This window comes from Rhinatrema bivittatum, chromosome 6 (assembly GCF_901001135.1).
Source record: "Rhinatrema bivittatum chromosome 6, aRhiBiv1.1, whole genome shotgun sequence".
NCBI lineage: Eukaryota > Metazoa > Chordata > Amphibia > Gymnophiona > Rhinatrematidae > Rhinatrema > Rhinatrema bivittatum.
Window position 1 is genome coordinate 246455167 of NC_042620.1, and position 18908 is coordinate 246474074.

At 41.9% G+C, this 18908-nt stretch overlaps 1 protein-coding gene across 1 annotated transcript; it reads right to left on the bottom strand.

Moving 5' to 3' along the window:
- Window positions 1-3817: 3817 nt before the first annotated feature.
- LOC115094061 (type-2 angiotensin II receptor-like) lies at window positions 3818-8975 on the bottom strand. The gene is made up of 2 exons (XM_029606723.1): window positions 8878-8975; window positions 3818-6691 (listed from the first exon to the last, which is right to left on the bottom strand). The coding sequence occupies exon 2, from the start codon at window positions 6621-6623 to the stop codon at window positions 5502-5504; it is 1122 nt and encodes a 373-aa protein (XP_029462583.1). The 5' UTR covers window positions 6624-6691; window positions 8878-8975; the 3' UTR covers window positions 3818-5501.
- Between the last annotated feature and the right edge of the window lie 9933 nt (window positions 8976-18908).

Below are 18908 nucleotides of genomic sequence, written 5' to 3' on the forward strand. Positions count from 1 at the left end.
GTCTCCAGGCCATCCTCCTCCGGCGTTCCTGGACTGGCTCGACGCTGCAAGCCGCCATATTGACCAGATGCCTAAGGGCACGCGTGGCCCAACTGATGTACCAGCATTGGCGTGAACCTCAGGGGCGTCCCCCTGAGATGACATCACCAGCTCCAGATATTTAAGGTCTCAGTTTTCGCTAACAAGACGGGTTAGCAAGGGTTCATTTCCTCCTGGTCACTGCAGATGGGATTCACTCTCTGCAAACCCAGCTACTCTGCCTCCTCGGACTTCATTAGAGGTACCCGCGCCTCGGGGGCCTCGCTCTCTCTTTTTCTTTTCAGGTCACAGTCCGGAACTGGTACTCGCTCCTCGAGGGACACGTCCCGGACTTGCTCCTGAATACCACTTCTGCTAAAAAGTCATCGCTGCTTACAACATTGTGAGTTTCCATCTATCTCTCAGAGCTTTCCCTGGGTCCAGGTACTCGCTCCTCGAGGGCCTAATGTATACCATCTCCTGGGCTGCCTTAAGAGACTATTGTGTGAGTGTTACCATCAATGACTTGTTCCAGAACTCTGCATATACTGCCTACTCACTTTCTTAGTTTCTCTACAGCTCAGTCACCCTGGGATCGCTGTTCCAATACCTGAGGGACTACAGCCCAGCTGGGCACTTCCAGCTCACTACTGCCACCTTTGGTGGTTTAATATATTGCTTCTAAGAAGTCTTTGTTGCTTAACATCAGTGAGTCTGAATCTATCTCTCAGAGCGTTCCCTGGAACCAGGTACTCGATCCTCGAGGGCCTAATGCATACCAACTTCTGGGCTGCCTTAAGAGACTATTGTGTGAGTGCACGTAGAAGTACAGAAAAGAGAAAAAACTGCTTTTCGGTACTTCAATAAAAAAAAACAAAAAACCTCGGCAGACCACAGAGTTATTGCAGACCAACGACGGTACACTCAGCGTCGGTTTTCATAACCAGCCATCTGCATGCAGCAAGTCAGTGCCCGCTTTCCGCAAAATTTATTGCATTGACCCCTTAGACAGTGCACATACCTCACAAGATAAAGATCCATTCTTTTCACTGATATTATTAAGGATGCTAAGATAGGTGGTGCCAGGGGGGAGGAAAGGGGGAGAATGAAGGAGAAAGAGAGAGGTAATGGTAAGAGGGAGTAAATAGGGTCAGTCTATGTGGAAAGAAGAGGAGGATGGTTGTTCCAGCAAGTGTATTGTTAAAGGTGAATTTTAAAAGCCTGATGCATGCCAAAAGTAGAAGATAGGTGCACAAGTTGGACTGGCGTACATCGCACAGATTTTAAAAGGCACCCACATATGCGCATATCTCCTGCTATGTGCACAAAAATCTTTCTCAAAAAAGGACGTGGTGTGGGCATTCCTGGATTTTTCAATGAAACCAGCACATAGACACTTGGGTGCACAAGCACGCGCCGGGGTCCCCTGCCGCACAATCTTACTTCTGCTATGGATGGCGTGTAAGTCAGAAAACAAAAAAAAGTAAAGAGGTGAATGGGGTTAGCAGGATAAAAGAGAGGCAATTTAAATACAGGGGGGGGGGGGGCTAGGAAGTCCTATCCCTTACCTAAGCGAACTAGGAACGAACTGGGAAATCTGGTAATTGCATGGGTGCATGTTTCTAATAGAATCCTCCCTCTTACACAGTAGAAGCAACATTTGTGCACATAGATGTGCGTCTACATAAATGTGTGCATGTTCAGCCTATTTTATACCAAGCGTATATATGCGCATATGTTATCATATGGCCATGACCCTTGGCGCAAGCCGGCAAACATGTGCACATATGCGCTCCCATGCCTGTTTAAAAATTACCATCTTACTGTTTAGTTGATTGAGCAAGTATGGTTCAAGATTTGAAGGATGTTGTAACAAGAGAGGGATGGCTACTTTTAATTGGTGGGATAGGCAGGATGATGATTTTAGGATTGTGATTCTGTATTGAATTTTGTGATGGTATCGATTGAAGTTTTATTATATTTGTAAGCCGCTAAGGACTCGGTGAAGATGGTGGTCAAGAAATTGGAAAAATAAATAAATATGTGGTCCAACCTCTGCTGAGTGAGGAAACTAACACCCTGGCTCTTCTGTTGTAGGGGGAGATTCAAAAAGCTGTTATGGTCAAGAAGGTATACAAGGAAGGGATGATGAAAGGGATGAAGCCAAAAATGTTTCATGGGTTTCAAAATTACTTGCTACAGCCCTGGCAGCCATTGATACACAATGTCAAGTGCCTAGGCTACCTGCAGGAGAAGCAGCAGATAATGCTGTAGGCTAGGCATGGAAATGTTGATCTGACTTGCTCTTTCTGTGCTACATTTGTCCTTCACCCCAATCGTTTGTCTACTTAATAATTTCTATCTATAGATGCTACTGATACTGAGTCTTCCACAATTGTTGAAACTTAATCAAGCTGAGATTTAAGCATGTGGTATTTGTCTAAGCGCATGATGTATGACAATAACTTCTGATATGCTATTAAAAATTACAATCCAAAATCTAATGCCTAGCAAGAAAGGCAGGGGCTTAAATATGCTTTCAGCTTATTTTAGAGACGATAGAAAAGGGTGGAGAGTTTTGCTAAAAAGATACAAACATATTCAAATAGTATGAGGCTGTGCCAATAAACCAGTTATAGACAGGTCCAAATTTCCCACTAGGGCATGTAGGCTCATGTCTAGAAATGCTGCAATGAAAAGGGCACATCCTTCTCCATGGAGTGAACTTCTTTCTTAAGCACCTTGAGCCCATGCCTACATCTTTAAGAGAGCGGTAGCCTAATCAAGAGATGATGTAGAGAAATCTGGTCTGAAGTAAACAAAGAATTATTGACTTCATGCCAAGACATAGCCAAGTTGTGTTGTTGACGCCCAGGGTAGGACATAATGTACTGAATTTTCTTTAGTTAATTGACTTGGGCCTGGATTTATCAAAATGCGATAAGTATCGCATGCGATAGCAAAAGGGGCATGGTTTATGCTAATAGACAGTTTATCGCAATTTGTGCTAATTACCTATGTGAAAAGCTAAGTTAGCACAAATTATGATAACATTTTCAGACTTTGTGATAAGTTCCAGACCTGTTGTATTTCCTGCATACAACCACTGGGGGGAGAGAGAGAGACTAGCCATAATGTCCTCTCCCTAGATAGGCATTTGTATCCCTATGGGAGGCCCACCTAGTAACTCGAGGTGAGGTTTTGGTATTAGTGTAGGGGGTTAGGGGCCACTCTGACATTCAACGTGAGACATACGAACAGAACATTGGTCTCTTGTGAAGATTTGATGACCTTTGGAGTGAGGAAACTCACTCCAAGATGAAATTTTTGCAAGGTTCTCTCAACCTAGCTTGATGGACACTCTACCTGAGTAACATCAAGCTAGGTGGAGAGAACATTGCACAAATATCGTCTTGGAGTGAGTTTCCTCACTGGTCTCTTGTGAAGATTTGATGACTGGCAGAACAGAAGTCATCATTTATTTAGATCAGGGATCCTTAAATTATAAAGAGTGTGGAGGGTAGAGATTGAAAGTACAGAGTAATGCAGATGAGAATGAATTTACTCAATCCTACATTTAAGAAGTAATATCTCAAAGAGATAGTAACTCAGTAATATACCTGGACTTGACCAACATTACTCAAATAATGATTTTATTTATGAAATTGTAACCGAACTTTATTGGTACCTGTTAGAATGTACGATATCCTAGATTTACTAACCTTAGTCTATGTGCCTATTTGTAAACCGTTGCGATGGTATATAACTTAGCGACGGTATAGAAAAGTTTTTAAATAAATAAAATAAATAAATGCATATTCATTGTGGCAACCCTAAAAACCTAACCATATTGTGGCTCTAGGTTGCAGGTTGAGGACTGAGTTTGGGGACCCTGATTTAGATACATGGATTTGTAATTTTAAGAGCTGTTGTACACTTTATTATCTGTAGCAATGAAAGCTATGTCCATTGACTCTGTTTTATGAATTGTATGCCAAATACCATGTATACTTGCATACAAGCAGAGAATTTAATGATCCAAAATATGCCTGAAAAGCAGGATTTGGCTAATCTTTGGAACATGCCACGCTTTCTTGAAGTATGGTATCAGTATGGTACTATGCTATAGATGGTAGAGAAGATAGCATGTTGTATGAACGTGATGATGATGATAATGATAGTAAAGATGTTGATCAAAGTGACAATGATGCATATGACAATAATGTAAACGACAAAGACTTCTAAATTATCATTTTCATTATCAGATTTGCCAAAAAGAATGTCAAAGGATTTTAGTAATTTCGTATTACAAATTCAATAAAAATCATTTCTTGTAGTTGTAAATAAAATTAATTCTTTAACCAAAATTTGAACATCGACTTATGTGCAGCTGGTGTGATTTTTCAGAGTTTTAGGGTTTAGAAACGAGGATCAGCTTATACATGGATCAGGTAATGGACACGCATACAGTATATGGTAGTTATTTTCAGGCAGAGAATTATCTTTTCTCTTTGGGCTAAAACAGCACATCTCCTAGGTGATCCCCTATGTACAGCAGATATTCTTAATAGAGAATATTTTACCATACTGTTGCTAGATCAATGTAGATGGCATGTTCCTTTAGTCAAATTTTACTTTGGATGAACAGAGTGAGTACGTTTACTGGCAGAGACTGTGTGCATTTGATTGTGAAATACAGAGAAGCTCATTTGTAACTTGAATCACAGCATATCTACAAGGTAATTCCCAATGTGGCTATTTTTTTTTTTTAAGAGAGACTGCATTACCATGCTGTCACTTGTTATACCTTAATATTCCATCTGTGAACAGAATCAGTAACTTCAGTAACTATTCAATAACAGTTCAAAAATAATTCCTAGGTTCATACAATATTATTACAATATATCCGACTATAGAAGAGCCACTGCACAATTGAAGGAAAATGTAGTTATAAACAATAAAAATGGTCTTTGAGAAAGTGAAAAAATATATATTTACTGGCTATACTTTTATGAAACAAAAAATGGTATACTCTGGTGCAAACAAGTACAATAAAATCTTTTTGACTGGTAAAAATATTCTGGTCTTTCATGTTATGATCAGTTAAAATCTTTTATATATATATATATTTATTTTTTTTTTGCAAACTCAAAGGTTACATATAATATCTATACACATGCATCTCTTTACATAAACATTTTAACTGGCACAATGACATCACTAGCAATAGCATATAATGTTCTAAATATGTTTTTTTTCAACATATATGTTTCTGTTAAAAAAAAAACCAATAGAACACTTGATAGTCAAATCACTTATTATTTACAGTACATACATTTATTTATTTAGACACTTTAGTGCCAGTTGTGTAATAGAAATATTTAAAAGAATGGGATCAGCAAGGAACATTTTAATGTCAGTAAACCTTAACCAGGAAGTCCATAAAATAGAATTCTTTTCTCTGCATCTGGGAACAATATTAGTTAGTTTATCAACTTTGCCCTTCCCTCTTCAAAGCCACCAGCTGTAATGGGTTCTCTAGGGTCTCTTCCCTTTCCTGAAGAGGAGCTTTGTCGGCTGCTGATGAACTGAGCAGACATAAGTTTAAATAAATGTTTGAATTTCTCTCTGAACTGGTTTCCAACAAAGCAGTACAGCAAAGGATTAACACAGCTGTTAGCAAATCCTATACAGAAAACAAAAGGCATTACGGCATCAATGATTGCCGGAACGTTGCAGTCGTTAACAATGTTCAACCATGTCAGGGCATCCAGAAATGTTAGGACGTGGAATGGCAGCCAGCATATTATGAACGCCAGAACAACAGCGGCAACCATTTTCAGACTTTTGTCTCTTTTTTGCTTGATTTTCCAAAGTCCTTGCGATTTCCACAAATGTAGCCCAATCCTGAGATAACAGTAGACTATCACAATTAGAGGAATGAAGAAGCCAAGCACATTTTTAATTAAGGCCATTCCAGCACACCATTTTGAATATTGCTCAAGGGGAAAAGCCATAATGCAAGCGTTGACTCCCAAGCTTTCAATATATTGCATATCACGGAAGTAGAAAGTAGGCAAAGAGAACAAACAGGCCAGTCCCCATATAATGAATGCAATGAAACAAGCTTTTTGCCGGGTTCTCCTTTGAGACTGAAAAGGGTGGACAATAGCCAAGTACCTGTCTATGCTCATACAGGTAATAAAAAATATACTGGCAAATAAGTTCACGCATAAAAGTGAACTGGAAATCTTGCACATCACTAATCCAAAGAGCCAGTTGAAGTCAAAAGCATAATAGGTTGCCCAAAGGGGAAGTGTAGCTAAAAACAGCAAGTCAGCTATAACTAAATTAAATATATAAATACTGGCAACTGTTTTTCGACCATTATGAAGACAAAGTACTGTAATTACCAAACCATTGCCAACGATTCCAGTTATAAAGATAATACCACAGAGTGCCGGGATGAGCTCGGATTGGTAATCTGAGGAAGTATTCTGACAAGCAGTGGCTGTTTGCTCAGGTGATGCATTTGCAGGTATGGAATATGGATCCTGGAAGGTTTCTTCTGCGAAGGTGTAGAAAGAGAAGCTGCTGTTGTGCATATTTAGGGGTTGATGAGATGAACCCTTGGAAGTCCCTATGATTTTGACTTCTGCATCATATTTCTTTCCTAAAATGACAATTGAAATCATTTTTAGATACCATTATGACAAGAATAAATAAATAAATACATAGCAGTAGTCAAAAATCTGTTATAGCATTATATCAGTTAGAACAATGCAAGGGATGTTTATAAACTAAGAGTCCATATTCAAAAGCATTTAGCTAGATACTCAGAAGTTATCCAGCTAAATTAAGATTTGGGCACTTAACTGGCTAAATTCTAGCCAGATAATAAGTTAGGTGGCTAGAATTTAGCCCGATAAATTAGGGATGTCCTGGGGGGGCATAACTGGGAGAAGTTGAGGTAGCTAGATAAGTTATCCAATATGCAGAGTTAGCCAGATAACTTATCCAACTAACTCTGGTTAGCCTGAACACCTATCCTAAACTTAGCCAGATAAACACATCCAGCTAACTTTAAGGTGGCCAGATATATTCAGCAGGGTGGCTCTGCCAACAAATATATAGACTGTGTTAGCCAGATAAGTTTATCCAGCCAACTAGCCGAGCCGCACAGCAACTGAAGATGGATCTCTTAAATTCTTGTAGCTCTTGATAAAATAAATTCCTATACAGAAATAATTAACAACTAAATAATAATAGTTAAAAGCCACCTAGAAGCGAAATACTGTACTATACATAAAACATTGTAGAGCTCATATTCCAAAAAAACTTCTAAATTAGTTGTCTCAGTTTTCAGCTGAAAATTCACATAAATGTAGGGTCAACAATGTTTATTTCATCAAATGTATCATTCTGATTAATGAGTTTTAAAGGAGATAGATTCATAAAGCTATAAGTCTCCCCCCCCCCCCCCCCATACCCCCAATTGTGGGCTTTAATTTGCATGCTATCTTGTTTGTCAACTTCCTATTTATCATTTGTGAGATTGGCTCATTTTTTCCACCCTTATACTCTGGCATATGATGTCATGCCTAGATATATTTTCTTGTTAAGATAATGGCTGTTCTCTCTTTGCATGTATGTCCAGAGTCCACATCTGGATCCTGTGTATATGTTCTCTCATGAGGCTAGACCATTTAACAGTGCTAAATGGCATTCAACTTTTGAGTATATTCCTAAGCAAACATAGAATCAACTGATAAAAATAGTAGAAAGAATTCTGAAGTAGTCCAAAAATTATAACCTTTTAATATCAATATTGCCTGGAAAAGTCAGGAAACTTATATTATTCTAGACAAAAAGCATGATGCCTAGTTTATTATATTTTATGAAGCCATTCCATTTAAAGCAAGCACTTTTAAGAATAGTATAATAAAAATATCTATATTGTAAATGAGTCTGCTCATTACTCAATTTTTATTTATTTATTCAAAAAAGTTGTAGTCCACTAATCAGAAAATCTTAGCGAATAGAAATAAGCACACATAACTGAAGTGATTAGTAACATTGTTACCAGAACCTCGGTATATAAAAAAAATGCTAAATAAATAAATAATAAAATCAACAAAATGCAATCAACAAGATATCTAAAAGAACAGGACACAGACAAATTAAACTTTACAAAAAATTACAAAGGTAGATTCCAAACAATAAGTAAAGCAGCATAGAAACCCACAATAAATCTGCAATGAATCTATGAAACAGAAGGCACAGCACTGAGTGCCCAGACCATGCCAGTTCCTAGTCCTCTCTGACCCTTGTACCTCTTGTACTCCCTGTATCTGTACATATAATTTGTTTTCAAAATATCAGTACTAAAATTAGAAGAGAGTAATATGAAAAAATACATTTTCATATTACTTATTGCATAAAAAAACATATCTAAAAAAATATTTAAATAGTCCAGTCTTACAGAAGTTACTGTTTGTTAAATCAAATGGTCCTCCAATTTTAAAAGTTTTTAAGGAATCGCTAGATTTTTTTTTTCTAGACTCTCTCTATCTTCTTGATCTTAGCTGCACAAGAGTTAGGGTGAGATGCTATGATATCATTTAAAAAATCCAATGAAGGCTTCCTTCTTCCCATCTGTTCACAGCAGGAGTTTGTTTCTGTACTGAAAGGGAGCACTATATGGTTGCAATGATGAATTAATTTAAATCTCTGGTGTCTTCAAAAGCAAATGTTAAATTCTAGACCAGGTTTTACTGTTGAAGTCGTAGTGAGAAATTTGATCATTTGGACTCATTAAAGCTCTGAGGATCTGTAACATATGACATAAGAAGAACTTACCTAAAGAAGTATAGATTTGCGCTTGGAAAGGAACTGAAGTATTGGTCTGCGCTGTGCTCTGTGTCCAGTCTGGAGAAGCTCCCGATCGCTGGTTTCTCTCTTATACAGAACATTGTGTTTATTCCCCTGGGAGCCTTTAGCCTACATAACTCCAGGAGAAGAACAGCTAAACACTGCCAAGACTCTTTTTTGGCAGGAAAGCATACCTTTAAGAATCGTCTTTGACCCACATTGTGTAACTTATTGCAATAAATCAGAAGTGAATATGTATATATAGATTTAAAAAAAAAAAAACCAACTCAAAAATTCACAGAAACAAACCATAATGTTTTCTAGCACACACTGTTTTTTATTCAGGCATAATTAATTATAAACAGGCACAAGAGCAGAGGCATAAGGAATTTTCAGCCTATACATATAGATAAGGTTTGAGAAAAATTGCTCAGCATATCTTCAGGTATTACAGGTTATGTGAAACATAGCACATTTCAATTAAACATTATGAACTATTTCTGAAAGAAAATTTGTAATAGAATATATTTGAAACAAATAGGCCGGATTTTAAAAAGATGACGTTAGTAAATCCCCAGGGCTGAAGTAAGTTTAGCAACAAAAAAAAGAACTCAAAAAAGGTAGGGGGAAAAGGGCAGGGAAGGTGGGGTGGGAGATAGGGAACGGGGGAAGGCAGCGCGGCTCGGAGTGGGCTCGGCGTGCGCAAGGTGCACAATTGTGCACCCGCTTGAGCCTGCTGACCCTGGATTTTATAACATGCGCGCACATGTTATAAAATCGGGCATACATGTGCGTCTGATGGGTAGCGCGCGCACATGTACGTGTGCTCGCAACCTTTTAAAATCTACACCAATATTTTTTGACTGGCTATGCTAGATCTTAAATAGAGAATGAAAAGACTACTGAATTGGATCAAAAAAGAGAGCTTGATGTGGTTTACTTGGATTTCAGCAAAGTTTTGATACTCTCCTGCATAGGAGGCTCTTGAATAAAATGAGAAGCCTGTGTTGAGTCCTAAAATGATAGAATGGATTACAAATTGGTTGACTGTACAGATGATAGAGTGTAATGGTAAACGTAGCTTACTCTGAATAAAGAACAGTGAAAAATGGAGTGCCTCAAGGGTTGGTTCTGGGACTGGTTCTGTTCAACTTCTTTGTGAATGATGTTGTGGAGGGGATACAATATAAAGTTTGTCTTTTTGCAGATGCCACCAAGATCTGCAACAGAGTGGACTCATTGTGGAAATAGAGAGAATGAGAAGTGATCTAAGAAAGTCTGAGGAGTGGTGGAAGGTCTGGCAGTTGGAACTCATTGCCAAAAACTGCAGTCATGCATTTGGGATGCAATAATCCAAAGGAACTAAATTTAATGGTGGGCAAGAGGCTGATGTGCACAGACCAGGAGAGAGACCTCTGGGTGATAGTGTGTGAAGGTGTTATGAAGCGAATGCAGGAGTTAGCAATCTGTTAGTGACTGACTGCTCAAGTAGCAATCTGTATGGAGAAGATGCTTGGTGGGAGGAGCAGTCAGATAGGAGTAGCAATTTATAGAGAAGGCTCTGTGTAGCGGGCTCCTGAAGAGGGAGGAGTAAGCAATCTTGTAGTATCTCAGATATTGTCTTGCTAAGGTGTAGCAATCTGTAATGAATCTGATATAGTTGTGGTGGATCCCTGGGCCGATGGCAGATGACCACGCTCTCGGGAGGATACCCCAAGAGGGACCACCGGCTAGGCTGGAGTGGAGACAGACACACATTAGTTCTTTTATTAGACGGGTATTTAGAAACCACCAGAGGTGGCAGTAGTGAGCTGATATGCCCGACAGGGCTGTAGTCCCTCAGGTACTGGAACAACGATCCCAGGAAGGCTGAGCTGTTGAGAAACTGTAGAAAGTGAGTAGGCAGAGTTCATAGATAGACCTAGATGACAAAACTCATGTAAGGTCTCAAGTAAGCTCAGGAGCTGAAAAGGATTAGGCCCTCGAGGAGTGAGTACCTGGTTCCAGGGAAAGCTCTGAGAGAACGATGGTAACTCACATTTGTTTGTAGCAATGATAGCTTCCAGGCAGTAGAGAATCTTCAGAGTGTTCAGGAACATGGGCCCTCGAGGAGTGAGTACCGGTTCCTATCTGTAATCTGAAAATAGAGAAAAGAACGAGGCCCCCTAGGAGTGGGTACCTCTGGTAAGTCTGAGGAGGCAGAGTAGCTTGGGAGAAAAGCTGAAGCAATCCCCTTGCTAACTCGATTTGTTAGCGTTTTCAAAGACCTTTAAATATTGGAAGCAGATGATGTCATCTCAGGGGGACGCCCCTGAGGTTCGCGCCCTTGCTGGTACAAGAGTCAGGACGCGCACCCTAGGCATCAGGACAAGATGGCGGAGTTGCAGCATCGAGCCGGTCCGGGTACGCCGTAAAGAGATGGCATGGAGACACCGTGGTAGCCAGCCGTCCATCAGACCCGGAGGGAGTCGCCACAGAGGTAAAGAGGGTGGAGTGAGGGCGTCGAGCAGCGATGGACGCAACAGAAGGTAGCAAAGCAACATGGCAAGGTGGTGACTAAAGGCCAGAGGAATGCTGGGCTGCATAGAGAGAGGAATAACCAGCAGGAAAAGGGTGATGATGCCTTGTACAGGTCCCTGGTGAGGCCTCACCTGGAGAATTGTGTTCATTTCTGGAGACCATATCTCAAAAGGGATAGAGGCAGGATGGAGGCGGTCCAGAGAAAGGCAACCAAAATGGTGTGGAGTCTGCATCGGAAGACTTATGAGATAAGACTGGAGGACCTAAATATGTATACCCTGGAGAAAATGAAAGACAGGGGATATATAATACAGACTTTCAAATACCTGAAAGGTATAAATGATGCATATAAACAAAATCATTTCCGATGGAAAGGAAGCTGTAGAACAAGGGGTTATGGAAAGGGCGGTGGATGCAAGGAATGTCCTCCCAGAAGAAGCGTTAAAGACAAGAATGGTAATGGAATTCAAAAGGACAAGGGATAAACACAGAGGATCCCTAATGGCTAGAGGATGAAAATGAAGAAAAGGGATAACCTTTGGCTAGCTTTAGATGTAACATTTCTGAATGGGGTTTACTTACATGAACAGCAGTTACTACCTTAACAGAAGGCATGGGGTAACCTGCACACAGCAGCAGTTACTACCACAACTTGCTAGGTAGACTGAATGGACCATGTAAGTTTTTATTTATTTATTGATTTATTTATGTGTCGGTTTTCATATACCGTTGTTTGGAGCAAGCCTTCACAACAGTTTACATAATTAACAACAATTTACATTTAACAGAGCATATTGACTGAATACAGTATAACAAGAAACAGGGGGGAGGAAATTGAATGGGTATTAACAACTAGATATAAATATAACAACTGTTTAACTGATTACAATGTAAAAGGAACAGTGATTCGAGAAGTTTCGGGATGGTGGGGTAGGAGGGTGTTAAGGGTAGATCGAGAGTATTAACAACTGGATAAAAATATAACACCTGTATAACTGATTACAATGTAAAAGGAACAATGTATCGAGAAGATTCGGGATGGTGGGGTAGGAGGGTGTTACGAGTAGAACGAGGGAGTAAGGGGAGAGTGAAGAGACAACAGACTAACAGGAGGAGGAGAGGGGAGATTATTTAGGGGGAGGGGGAGAGTAGATAGGTGAATTGCTAAGCAGAGGAGGATGTAAGAGTCGATGTATGTTCTAATAGATTTGATGCTTGTTATTTTTGCTTTGTATTGCGGTAAACAAATGAGGAAGCCCGTGTTTGGTGGAGGGAATCTGGGACATGGTGCTGAGTAGTGGAGATGTATATTATCCAATTATCCTATGCCATCTCTATATGCTTGTTCGAAGAGCCAAGTTTTTAAAAGTTTCCTAAAGGCTTTAATGTTGTTTTGTTTTAGTAAATTTTCTGGTAGGGTATTGCAAAGGTGAGGTCCTGCTAACGAGAAACTCTGTCCCATACTGATGTGAGTCTGGTGGAGGATATTGTGGGTATTGCTAGGAGTGCTTTATTGGTTGATCTTGTGTTGCATTGTGGGGTGTATACATGTATTACATCATTTAGCCACTCAATTTATATAACCCCACCTCCTCATTGTTGTTCCCACCCCTGTTTTTCCCGTCTTCTCTCCCTCGAACAATTGCCTGAAACATCATTGTACATATTTATGAATCCTTGTATATAACCCCACCCCCTCATTGTTGTTCCCACCCCATCCCAACCTATGTTGCTCCCTGTTGATTCCCTCCTCCAATTTATTTAGTTTTTTGTTTTACTACTTTATTTAATTGTTCATTGTTCTATGTAAAGGTTATGCCTATATATACCATGGTTTTAAGTTATATGTAAACCGACACGATGTGCAAACGGTTGTTGGTATATAAAAGTGTTTAAATAAATAAATAAATAAATAAATAAATTTCTTTTCCATAAACTGACTTGTATATTAATGAGAGCACTTTGAACTCCATTCTTTTTTCGATGGGTGGGCAGTGGAGGGCTATTAGTACTGGGTGATGTGTTCTGATTTTCTCTGTCCGGTTAGAATTCTTGCAGCAGCATTCTATAGTATTTGGAGTGGTCGAGTGGTTGTTTTGGGGAGGCCCAGTAGAAGTGAGTTACAGTAATCAAAACTCGTGAAGATGAGTGATTGAAGGATGGTTCTAAAGTCTTGTGGATTTAGGAGGGGTTTGAGACATTTTAGAGTTAGTAGTTTGCAGAAACCTTCTTTTATTTTTATGGAAATGTGTTTTTTGAAATTTAGTTCTGGATCAATCCAGATCCCAAGGTCTTTTACTAAATTGTTAAGTTTGGGGGATAATTTGTTGATGGAATTGGTATTTGAGTTGTTATTTATTGAATATTTCCTTTCAAGAAGAATGTATTCCATCTTATCCATGTTTAGCGAGAGTTTTATATTGTTTAGTAGTTGTTTAATGGAGTTTAGGTATTTTGTTGAATGATTGAGGGTATTTTCTAATGAGTTGGAGACTGGAATTAGAAGTTGTATGTCATCAGCATACATGAAGTAGGTGATGCTGAGACTCGAAAGTAATTGGCATAGAGGTAGAAGATAGATGTTGAACAGTGTGGCTGACAAGGCTGATCCTTGAGGGACTCCTGTTTCGAGGATGGTTGGTTCAGATTTGGTGTTGATGTTTACCTGAAAAGATCTATTGCTTAGGAAAGAAGAGAACCAGTTTAGAGTTGTATCGGTGAGTCCAATTTCAGATAATCTACTTATTAAGCTTTTATGGTCGACCCTGTCAAAGGCTCCTGACAAGTCAAGAAGGATAAGTAGGAAGCGTTGACCTTTGTCAAAGCACCTTATAATTGTATCAGATAGGGAAAGAAGTAGTGTCTCTGTACTGAGGTTTTTATGGAATCCGTGTTGTGTTGGGTATAGAGTAAATTTCAAAGTTGTTTGTATGTGTACATAGAAACAGTGGGTCAGTTTGGAAGTTATACTTAGACTGAGGGGGAGTTACGGTTATGGAGACATGTGTCGCTTTCTACAGAAAGGGGATTTTAGTCCCTGGTGGTCCGTACGGGGATCGAACCCGTGACCTTAAAACAACTATAGTATGTTATTCATTTCTAGGTGTTGGTTCAGTTGTTTGAGAACTGCTTTTTCTGTTAGTTTGGCAAGAAAAGATAGATTGGAGATAGGTCGGTAGTTAAGATCAGTAGGATCTAGATTCTTTTTTTTTTAGGATGGGTTTTATAATGGCTAGTTTTAGGGTGTCAGGTAGTGTTCCTTCTTCCAAGGATTTGTTGATGATCTTAGTTAATACTGGGGAGATGGTTTGTGCTATTTCTTTTAGAGTGTGGGTAGGTATATTGTCAAGTTCGTGGTTGGCAGGTTTTAAGGTTTTAACTAAGTTCTCCACTTCTGTGCAAGTGATATGCTGGAATGTAGCCCATGGTGTAGTGTTTTTACTGATACAAGTGATGTTTTGTTGTGGTATGGTGTTTAAGTTCGTAGTTATTTTGCTGATTTTTTGCTTGAAGAAGATGGCTAGGTCTTGGCTCAGGTTAGTGCTTGTTAAGGTAGATGTAGGGTTATTGTCAGAGATTAGTTTGTTTACAAAGTCAAATAGTGTTTTTGCATTGTGAGAGAATTTTTGAATTTTTTTGCTAAAGTATTCTCGCTTTGTTTTGTTTAGTATGTTTTTATAGTGCGCTAGGTATATGCGGTAGTTGGCGAGGGTTGCTTGGCATTTGTTTTTTTTTGCACCATTCTTTTTCTTTTTTTCTTAGGGTGATCTTTTAGTTGTTTGTTATACCAAGGGTTGGAATTAATTCAGTTGTTATTGTTGCGTTCCCAGTCGCTGCATCCGCGACTGGGCCCTTACCTCCTTGGCCCCGGTCCGTCTCCGAGAGTCTGCGGCCTGTTTTGCGGCATCCCCGCGGGGGGGACGCCGCCGAGAAGCCCTGCCTGGACGCCTTCTCCTTAGGCACGCGCGCGCGCAGTCCGCGCTTATGAAGGCCATTTCCCGCCACTGGAAGCTCCGCCCCCACCGATGACGTCAGACGCCGCAGCTTATGTAAGGCCGCCGCGGAGCCCAGGACTTTGCCTTGCAACGGGGTTCCTTGCGGTTCTCAGTTGCTCCGTGCCCCGGAGTGCGCTATTGTGTTAGCGAATCCGTTCCTGCCTGAGACTTGTGTTCTCTCCGTGCTCAAGTCTTGCTTTTGTCTGGCTTGCTTACAGTAACCTGTTCTGCTTCAGTTCCAGCTTGGTTACAGGTTCCAGTAGCCAGTTCTGCTTCAGCTCCTGTCTGGTTCCAGTAGCCAGTCCTGCTCCAGTTCCTGTCTGGTTCCAGTAGCCAGTCCTGCTTCAACTCCTGTCTGGTTCCAGTAGCCAGTCCTGCCTCAGCTCCTGTCTGGTTCCAGTAGCCAGTCCTGCTTCAGTTCCTGTCTGGTTCCAGTTGCCAGTTCTGCTTCAGTTCCTGTCTGGTTCCAGTAGCCAGTTCTGCTTCAGTTCCTGCTTGCTTCAGTCCTAGCCTGCTTCAGTTTCTGCCTGTCACCAGAGCCCTGCCTGCTTCAGCTCCAGCTTCAGTGATCACCTAAGTCCCAGCGGCCGGGCTCCTACGGGCTCCTCCCGGGGGAGCACCGGCTTCCAGGGTGAATCACCTAAGTCCCAGCGGCTGGACTCCTACGGGCTCCTCCCAGGGGAGTACCGGCTTCCAGGGTGAACCTCACCTTCTGCTCCTGCCTGGTATCCGCCTCCCGACCTGTCACTCTCCAGAGACTATAGTACACCTCTCCCCAGTCTCTCACAGGTCAGCCAAAGGGTCCACTAAACACTTCACTCACAACAGATTGCAAGGCCATGGACTCGGCCGAGGTACCAGGATCCCAGGATCATCCTGGGTTGGCTCTGCAGCTACAACAACAACAACAATACCTGGATGTCCTGGCCGGATCCGTTGGGCAATTGTCTGCCCGAATGGATGCCCATGATACCCGTTCTTTGCCTGCTGTGGGTTCGAGACCTGAGGATGCAGCCTCACCCGTGACTCAGCTGCCGCCGCCTGCTCGCTACACTGGAGATGCTAGGGTCTGCCGTGGGTTCTTGAACCAGTGTTTCGTGCGCTTCTCGCTTTTGCCCCGGCAGTTTCCCACAGACTCCGTCAAGGTAGCGTACATTCTCTCACTGCTCGACGGAAAGGCCCTGGTGTGGGCCTCCCCCCTGTGGGAGCGTAACGACTCCTCCTGGGATGACTTACAGCAGTTCGTCACCAACTTCTGCCAAGCCTTTGACGAACCCGCCCGCCAGGCCTCAGCCATGTCAGAATTGCTACAGCTTCGCCAAGGATCCCGTTCCCTGGCGGACTATGCAATGGATTTCAGAACTCTCACTCAGGAAGTAGGTTGGCAGGACGATAGCCTTAAAGCCATCTTCTTGGAAGGGTTGTCAGGGCGCATCAAGGACGAGATTGCCGCCCGGGATCTCCCGGAAGATCTTAATGCCCTCATTGTCTTGGCTGCCTGCATCGATCGCCGCCTGCAACAGCAAGCACAAGAGTTACGCACGACAAAGCACAGCCCTGTCCGCAGTTCTCCATGCCCGCTGCCTTCACCCAGGCCTGTCCATCCTGATGTTTCTGCCTCTGAACCCATGCAGTTGGGACGTGCCCTGCTCTCCCTTGAGGAGAGACAACTCCGCCGCTCGTTGGGCTTGTGCCTTTACTATGGTCAGAAGGGCCATTTCTTGGCACGCTGTCAGCAGCGTGCGGAAAACTCCAGAACCTAGGAGGTCGGGAGGAACTCCTCCTAGGTTGTGCCACAGCTCCTCAGAGTATGATACCCATTACCTTGGAATACCCCCGGAGGGTCCTTGGAAACCCTCGCTTTCCTGGATTCCGGAGCCGGAGGTAATTTTATCCAGCAAGACTTGGTCTCTCAACTACAGATTCCTATGCAGAGACGAGAAGTTCCACTCCAGATTACATCCATTCAGGGAACGCTCCTTCCAGGTTGCATATTGACCGCCACGGCTCCCATCACAGTCCGCACCGGGGCAATCCACTCGGAGGAGATAGCCTTCTTGATTCTCGAAAAGGCTGTCCACCCCGTGGTGCTAGGGCTGCCATGGCTCCAAAAGCACTCACCTGTGATCCAGTGGGATACTCTGCAAATCACTAAGTGGAGTCCCTATTGCCTCTCTCATTGTATGAAGGTTCCCAAGCCTCCAGCACTTCTGCTTTTGCACTCTGCCCTTGGACCTCCAGCGCCATACGAGGACTTTACGGATGTCTTTTCGAAGACTAAAGCAGAGATTCTTCCGCAGCATCATCCATATGACTGCGCTATTGACTTATTGCCCGGATCTATGCCACCTCGGGGTACGGTGTACCCCTTGTCCCTGCCCGAGACACGGGCCATGTCTGAGTACATCACTGAGAATTTGGCGAAAGGATTCATTCGCCCGTCAAAGTCGCCCACCGGGGCGGGATTCTTTTTCGTCAGCAAAAAAGATGGCTCCTTGAGGCCCTGTATCGACTACCGAGGGCCCAATGCAATTACCAAACGGGACCGCTACCCTCTTCCGTTGATTCCAGAACTACTTGATTGGCTCCAAGGCGCAAGAGTTTTTACTAAGTTGGATCTACGTGGGGCCTACAATTTAGTAAGAATCCGTCCCGGGGATGAATGGAAGACCGCGTTCAATACCCGGGATGGGCATTACGAATACCTCGTAATGCCCTTTGGCCTTTGTAATGCCCCAGCGGTCTTCCAACACCTGATGAACGAGGTGCTACGGGATTTGCTCAATATCTGTGTGATCGTCTATCTCGACGATGTCCTGATTTATTTATTTTATTTAAAGAATTTATATACCGGGGTTCCTGTATAGTATACATATCACCCCGGTTTACAAGGAACCAAAACTATCGCTAAGGAACCGTAACTATCGCTTCATTTAGCGGTTTACATTGAACATTTAGCGGTTTACATTGAACATAGTTAATTTGAGAAAACATAAATAAACATAAATAAACATAAAATAGTTAATTTGAGAAAAGGTATATAATATAAGCTGGGGAAGATACGGAGGATATGAAATGCCTTTTTTCTTGCTCATTAGTTCTATGGGAAAGCTTGTTCGAACAACCAAGTCTTAAGTTTCTTTTTAAATGTAGCGTGGCACGGTTCAAGGCGAAGGTCCGGAGGGAGCGAGTTCCAGAGAGAAGGGCCCGCTGTGGATAGAGCACGTTTCCTCAGGGAGGATTTCGCCTGTTGTGTGGTTAGTCTGTACTGATATGCGCTTCTAGTTGGTTTCACTGATGTGTGTAGCTGAATTTGAAATGTTAAATTGAGTGGAGCGATATTATGTAAGGCCTTATGTATCATCATTAAGGACTTGAATTGGATCCTGTATTTTATCGGGAGCCAGTGTAGATGATGCAGGATTGGGGTGATATGGTCTCTTTTTTTGGCATTTGAGAGAATTCTTGCCGAGGCATTCAGGACCATCTGAAGTGGTTTTGTGG

Coding starts and splice junctions, on each gene's coding strand:
- LOC115094061 (XM_029606723.1), bottom strand. CDS start 6,623: ATGCACAACAGCAGCTTCTCTTTCTACACCTTCGCAGAAGAAACCTTC.